Source organism: Dissoconium aciculare, assembly GCF_010015565.1.
Source record: "Dissoconium aciculare CBS 342.82 unplaced genomic scaffold K489scaffold_10, whole genome shotgun sequence".
NCBI lineage: Eukaryota > Fungi > Ascomycota > Dothideomycetes > Mycosphaerellales > Dissoconiaceae > Dissoconium > Dissoconium aciculare.
This window is the reverse complement of record NW_022984960.1, coordinates 171,922-178,572: the sequence shown is the minus strand read 5'-3', so window position 1 is coordinate 178,572 and position 6,651 is coordinate 171,922. Positions and strand designations below refer to the sequence as shown.

Below are 6,651 nucleotides of genomic sequence, written 5' to 3'. Positions count from 1 at the left end.
CCCGCGCAGCGCCCGCATGTACATCTCCTCCGCCTCCGCCAGCTTGCCTTGGTCCGCGTACAGAAGGCCGAGATTGTTGACCGTGTCCAGCGTCGACGTGTGCTCCGCGCCCCATGCCTTCTCGTACCCGCGCAGCGCCCGCACGTACATCTTCTCCGCCTCTGCCATCTTGCCTTGGTCCGCGTACAGAAGGCCGAGATTGTTGACCGTGTCCAGCGTCGACGTGTGCTCCGCGCCCCATGCATTCTCAAACCCGCGCAGCGCCCACTTATACAGATTCTCGACCTCCTGAGACTTCTCCCAGTCATTGAGAAAGTATGCAACTTGATGACAATCTCTAGCGTGCTGCTCTTCATTCGATCGCGGCATTGCTACTCTTGCCCCGATCACTTTCGCATGTGCAGCTAACCGAAGTCCCAAGTCTCTCCCGACTCCTTGACCCAGCGATTCTGCCATGCTGGCGACAAGTCTCAACGCTGCTGCCCTAAGTTGTTGTGCTGTAGATCTATCTAAGCTGTGCAGACACCATGCATGCACGACTGGATGTATCGAGGGTGCGCGATCTGCGGTGCTCATATTCACCATCGAGTATTGGACGAGAGTTCCGATCGAGTCCTGCAGGGAGAGCTTCGTTACTGGCCCAAATGCTAAGCTCACGTCAGAACGAGCCTCTGCCTTATCGCTTTGCTCGGCTAGTACTAGCTCTACCCACACGTCGCCATGATAGAGGAATGTCCACAGGTCAAGCAGCCAGGTCGCGAGTGGGTCCGTCCTTTTCACCTGCTCATACGAAATTGTCCATGTCGTAAGTACGCTCCGTTGCCCATATTCTTGCAGTGGGAGCCGATCTTGCTTTCGCATCAATTCGGCCCACGTCCCATCGTAATGCTCTAGATAGTCCGAGACGCACATCCCTCTCGTGCGTAGATACGCTCCTGCTTGGGCGAGGGCGAGCGGAAGGCCACCCAGCCTAGGGAGCAGTTGATCGACGTCTGTTTATGTTATGCATCAGCAACGACGGTCTCTATTGTAGCGCCATCACACGAACGTACTTGGAACCACTTTGTCTGCGCGTGTCTCGAGTATCTTTTTTGCGAGCTGATCGTCAGCGATACCTAAATGAAGGCTGGCGTTTGGTCGGTGCAGTCGCATCAGACGCGTCGTGATCAAGACGTTCCCATGATTGGCGTGCGGTAGGAATTCATGATAGTCGTATGCCTGGTCGTCCGTTGTGCTGCCCTGCCACTCGCGGTCGATGTTGTCGATGACTATCAGCCAGTCCGTGTTGCCCGGGAGCGACAGCCACTGTCGGAAGTCGTTACCCAGCTGCGCGACGTCCGTCTTTGCTATCGCTTCCTGCGTACGATTTCCCGACCGCGTACCTGCGCTTGCCATCGATCGCTGCAGGGCATCTTTGGACGATCCGTCCAGCCAGAACACCGCGCTGAACCGCTCGGCATTCGTCTTGGCGAACTCGGCGCACAGCTGCGTCTTGCCCATCCCGCCCATGCCATACACCACAAACACCCGCTGCTGCTGCTTCTGTAGAGCTGGAGTTGCGAAGAACTCGGTGAGACGATGCATCTCGAGCTTGCGAGACACGAAATACTCCGTTGCTGGAATTCCTTGTAGACTGAAAGAGATTGAGAAGTCGTTAAGCGTAGCTGCATATTTACTAATCAGTAGGTGTTACGAGGATCATCTTGAGAATGATGTATCTGTTTACCTGTCACTTCACTTATCACAATTGGCGGCAGACATGAGAGCAGCTGCTTAGCGCACGCCGCCGCTGTTGCGGCCGCATAGTTCTGCCAGCCTTTGTTCTTGTGTGAGTCCGCGTAATCGCAGATGCCCCGCACCACCACCGAGGGGTATTCCTCAAACACGCCTGCGGCTTCCATCTCAAAGCAGATAACGTCGTGCTCGTCTCGAATTCGATTCCGTTCGATTGCGGAGATCTGCAGCTGGTTGCTGCTTGCGACATTCCCGAAGTGCACGCGTGGCTGGTCACAGACTCTTCTTGCCCTATCACCGCGCTGTGAGCGTGAGAGAGTCTGGGTGGCATCGCAGCGGTCTTTGCAGTCGACGCGGTGGTCGCCTCGATGCTTGTAGTCGTCCTTGAAAAGTTGGTCACAAATCTCGCCCGGGTCATCGTACTGGCTGCGTTGTTCGTCATCTAGCCGGCTGCGCATCTGTTGCAAGGTCGGGGCAATATTGGTCTGAGACCACCCTTTGCTGCGGAACTTGTTGACGGCCGCCAACAGATCGCCAGGAATTCCATTGGTATGCCCGCGATAATGCAGACGGCCATCGTCTACCCATGCTCCTTTGTCATACTGTACTACGCCGCCGTGGTGACCGCGTGGAGAGCTGATTGCGACATCGCCGAGCACAATCTGTTGTGCATCACCAGCTGGACCATAGGCTGGCACACCCCCAGCGATGCCTACAACGAGGAAGTACCTGATGTTCGGGAAGCCACTGTGCATATACCCAGCGAGGGTAGCAGCGCCGTTGAGGCCGATCTTGCGCTGCACGCCGACCACTACTTGATGCTCGCCGATGCGGCCGCCGAGGTAGTATGCGTTCTCGTGCCGGACTTCCTGATCAAGGTAGACCTCGTCGAAGACAAGCCGGGCGGCTTCCTGCTCTAGCGGCAGAGGTGAGATCCAGCCGATGGTGAAGCGACGGTTGAATGCGTTGGGAGCGGACATGTTGGAGGGAGAGGCCAACACGCGTGAGGGGCGTGCTAATTACAGGTGCTGATACATGATTATCGGCGGCAAGCCCTGTTTATAATCATACCGACGCACACGTCTACAGCTCAGCCACCACTTCGACTATATGCAGGTGTGACGGCCTCACTTTCGCATCGGTCGGGCACAGCCGCGGAACCCAGGCCGCCCGTAGATCCCATCCCCCGCATGCAGTCGATGTGGTGGCTGAGCTTGCAGATGTCTGTGAGCGCCTCAACAGATTCTGCCCAACTATTTTCGATATTGAAAACCTACAGGGCATGTTCCGTGAGTAATGCCACCCTAACTGTAGAAACGCTTGATCAAAATATCACTGATTACCGATGCGACACGCATGAGCATGTAAGGCCGCATTGGCATATATGCGCCTTGCACATCCTCCACAAGGCGGCCCCGGACAACGCGAAGGGGCCAGGCGCCCCAAGCGGAGTATAATAGAAGGACCAAGAATTTTGAACGAAATTCATTGCTGCTTCCGCTCGTGTCTCATGCAATCGTACATGATGATGGACGAATATTGTGTTACTCAGATCCGTGCGTCGCAAATGGATCGCCTGTAGAATGTGCCTGATCTCGATCGCTAATCTTCCAAGCTAGATCGTAGCACACAGCAGAGGCATGAAGTCCGACAGATGTCGTGGTCTGAATGGGTATTGATCGGTCACTTGCAAAGGTTATATGCGGCGGACTAATACGGGCCTAGGTCTCTGATGCAGTTGAGGATCAGGTCGTGTACGTCGCCAACGATAACGTGCAGTGGTAGCAGCTGTGCTGAACCAAGATCAGATTTGCCTCTACCAAATCGCTGCTTGATTTGCCCATCGCCACGCGAGAGAGTGTTATGAACAGGCTCGGCCTCCCGAGGTACTTACTAGAGCAGACGTATCTAGAGTCGAACGGCTTTGTCGGACATGATGTCCAGCATAATTCAGAGGGGCAGCTGCATGCCTACAGTAAGTATCTACACCGATCATGACTCCCGTATGTCGGGAACCAATTGTTAACCGCTCCATATTAGTGCACTGGTGTCGATTTATTGTCAAACAGACGTTCGAAAGTCTGGCCCCGAAGAGGACCTTCACTCCTTACGTTTCGCACAATGGCAAAAGTGATGGTGACGCCAGCGTATACCCCGATCTGCATGGACCACAGACTATCCAATACGGCTGGGAATGGCACAAGATGTGGTTTTTTGCTCGCTGGGAATTATCAGGCGCAAGAACATTCGTGTGTTTCAATCTACCGCCACGCACGTCCGAATACATTCAAGCAGAGCTCGTCCACCGGAACGTTCACGACCTGTCGTATCAAGATTCGCCATACTGCACTCTAGCCATTGTCGTGGAGGGCGTCATGCGGGTATATAACGAATCCGTGTGGTCGATCCGGAATCTAGTCAGTCAACGCGAGGCAGTGAGTCGTTCATCACAAGTAAGTCGTCTGCGGCTCGAGCTGACCGTGACAGAGAAGAGCTCACGACGTCGACTACGCCATCCTGCATGAGATCGCGCGGCATAGCACGCATGTTGCCGAGACGTTGACCGTAGCGACGCGGACCGTCGATTCAATCTGTTCACAACACTCACGATCCCGCCTCTGGCTTCGTAATTTCAGCGACTCGCCTCGCGATATTGGAAAGACTTCTGACGTCTGGGACGGCATCAAAGAGAAGCTGGCATTTCAACTCCGGACTCTGCAGGGTCTGGCTGACCGTTCATCCGCTACAGACGCGCGCATACAAAACGAAATTACCCTAGTGAGCATCACATCCGCCTGGCTTTCAAGCTACATCGCTGACAGCATCAGGCATTCCACGTGGCGGCACAACGCGACAGCAAGATACAGGTGCAGATCGGCAGAGATGCCGGCAAGGAAGCCGCCGCTATGAAGGCCATAGCGGTGGTGACGATGACATTTCTGCCGGCGACCTTTGTTTCCGTATGTATCCGAGACTCCTCCTCGATCTCTGATGCGGAAGCTAAACATGCTCGAACTGATAGACATTGTTTGGAATGGGCTTCTTCTCCACTCAACCGTCGGGTGGTGGGACGAGCGGGACGCTCATTGTCTCGCCAGACTTTTGGATATTCTGGGCAGTTTCCGCGCCTCTAACGGTGATCACACTCGCGTTGTGGTGGTGGTGGGATCAGCGTCGGCTGCGAAAAGATGGGAAAGACACAAGCGATAGAATGGTAGCGCGGGGAGTGTAGAAGTGTGCCGCCATCACTAACGTCTATGCCTCATTATCTTTGATCAGTCGGGTGTCCACGGTGCAGCGTCGCATCCCGGCCGCCCTCTAGTCGCCTTCAGCTATGTGCATGGCGGCGCAGCCCACACGCGAGCCCTCCCAGGGTCACCGATAATTGCTCGTGCATATTTTGGCCTCGGAGATGAGTCCACTAAAGACAGGTGCACACAGAGGATGAGCTGCCAGTGTATATCACATGTGATAATGCTAGAGCAAGACGCATTGCCGGGAGGAAATGTCGTCGCTACGTTGAAGGGGCTCAGAAGAGGCGTGCAAAGGTGGACTCTTAATGCGCAAGATGTGGAAGCGTTCCTGACCCAGGTAGCTCTCCGAAACCAAATTTTCCATGCAACATATTTTCATGTCGACGCAAAATGAGGATTCCTAAGCAGACGCGAGTTGATCATTCTTGTTCTAAAAAACAATCCGTGTTTGTTGAGGCATGAGACAGGTTTAAGCACCCAGCCATACTGTCGACGTCGGCGGCTTAGGCATTATAGACCCTTATTGTACGCGTACTTGAGCAATGCTCCCAATGTGTCTCTTTACTTTACCTGTCTTTTGATGTGCATTTGATCTAGGGAGTCGTCCGCGGTGGAGACAGTCACTGTACATATATTCTGACATCGCTATGCTGTGATCTCTGCGGCGACTGGTGGTTACCGAAATGGACAGAGTGTGAACTTACGACTGTGATAGCGGCCTGTCTGAATGACCGGCTTTGTAGACCACAGTGGTTTCCAAGCCTTCAGTGTGGACAGGTGTGCTCGGCTAGATTACGGAGGCGCATAGCATAGCTCTTCGAAGATTCTCGGCCGCCCGCATGACTCAGCAATTGCAATTCGAAAACGATATCATGAACGCCGGCAGCGGCAGCGCTCGGGATTGCGCAACACCGCCTTAGACGGAGCAAGACTGATGGCAGAGATACAGTAGAAGCTAAGCAGCCTGTATGGAGTCGCAGTTCTGCATATTAGTCAGAATTACGTCCATCTATGGCGATCGGCTGAGGGGCTCGGATTTTGGGCGAGAGTAGAATCGATCACAGCGTTCGCAAGGCAAGGCTGATCTTGACATGAAAGCTGTGGCGGAATACTAGCATCCTGATCTACAGTTCAGATGCGGTGTTATGGATGAATACGTGTGTGGCGGAGTGTTATCGATGAAAGTCGTCGACGCCGGCTCGTCACACAGGGTGGCTCGCGATGCCGGGAGGTACGTTACTTGTCTACTTGCCCACCTCCGTGATAGGACCGCCGTCCCTCTCCTTGTCCCCCTCCCTCGTACACAGATCGGGAAGAAACGACCATGGCTCAGCCTCGTGGGAGGGAATGTCCGAGCCGGTGCTTCCCTTCCGGTCGTCGTCGTCGCCGTCGCAGAAGCCCTATCGGTGGTCATCGGTCAGCGTCGATGGGAGGAGCATGTCGATCGACCCTACATATGTACGGGCTTGTTATTATTACTATACTCCTTTCTTTCTTTCCTACCCTAGAGAGACGGAACACCTCTATGGTTTTCATCTAGCCCGGGATGCATGGTGGAAAGTCTACACCATCATCTTCACCATCATCACGTTCATCATCTTTCACGTCCGTCGATCCCGCACCGCATCGTCTCGGCTCGCGTCGATCTCCCTTCTCCATCTCG

General features: G+C 54.4%; 3 protein-coding genes across 3 annotated transcripts in view; 2 read left to right on the top strand and 1 right to left on the bottom strand.

Moving 5' to 3' along the window:
• Positions 1-2,714, bottom strand: part of K489DRAFT_403140 (purine and uridine phosphorylase) — a gene marked incomplete at both ends in the record, with an annotated part of 4,116 nt that extends 1,402 nt beyond the window's left edge. The window contains 3 exons of the mRNA XM_033607076.1: positions 23-992; positions 1,053-1,664; positions 1,727-2,714. Coding sequence (XP_033457541.1) covers positions 23-992; positions 1,053-1,664; positions 1,727-2,714 — 2,570 coding nt within the window. The remainder of the gene's footprint in view (positions 1-22; positions 993-1,052; positions 1,665-1,726) is intronic.
• Positions 2,715-2,984: 270 nt separating this feature from the next.
• K489DRAFT_382442 (uncharacterized protein) lies at positions 2,985-3,622 on the top strand. The gene is made up of 3 exons (XM_033605372.1): positions 2,985-3,290; positions 3,354-3,406; positions 3,460-3,622. Exons 1-3 carry the CDS (start codon positions 3,119-3,121, stop codon positions 3,517-3,519), a joined length of 285 nt encoding a protein of 94 aa, XP_033457540.1. The 5' UTR covers positions 2,985-3,118; the 3' UTR covers positions 3,520-3,622.
• Positions 3,395-4,425, top strand: K489DRAFT_34198 (uncharacterized protein). The gene is made up of 2 exons (XM_033602289.1): positions 3,395-3,709; positions 3,775-4,425. Exons 1-2 carry the CDS (start codon positions 3,598-3,600, stop codon positions 4,257-4,259), a joined length of 597 nt encoding a protein of 198 aa, XP_033457539.1. The 5' UTR covers positions 3,395-3,597; the 3' UTR covers positions 4,260-4,425.
• Positions 4,426-6,651: the final 2,226 nt, after the last annotated feature.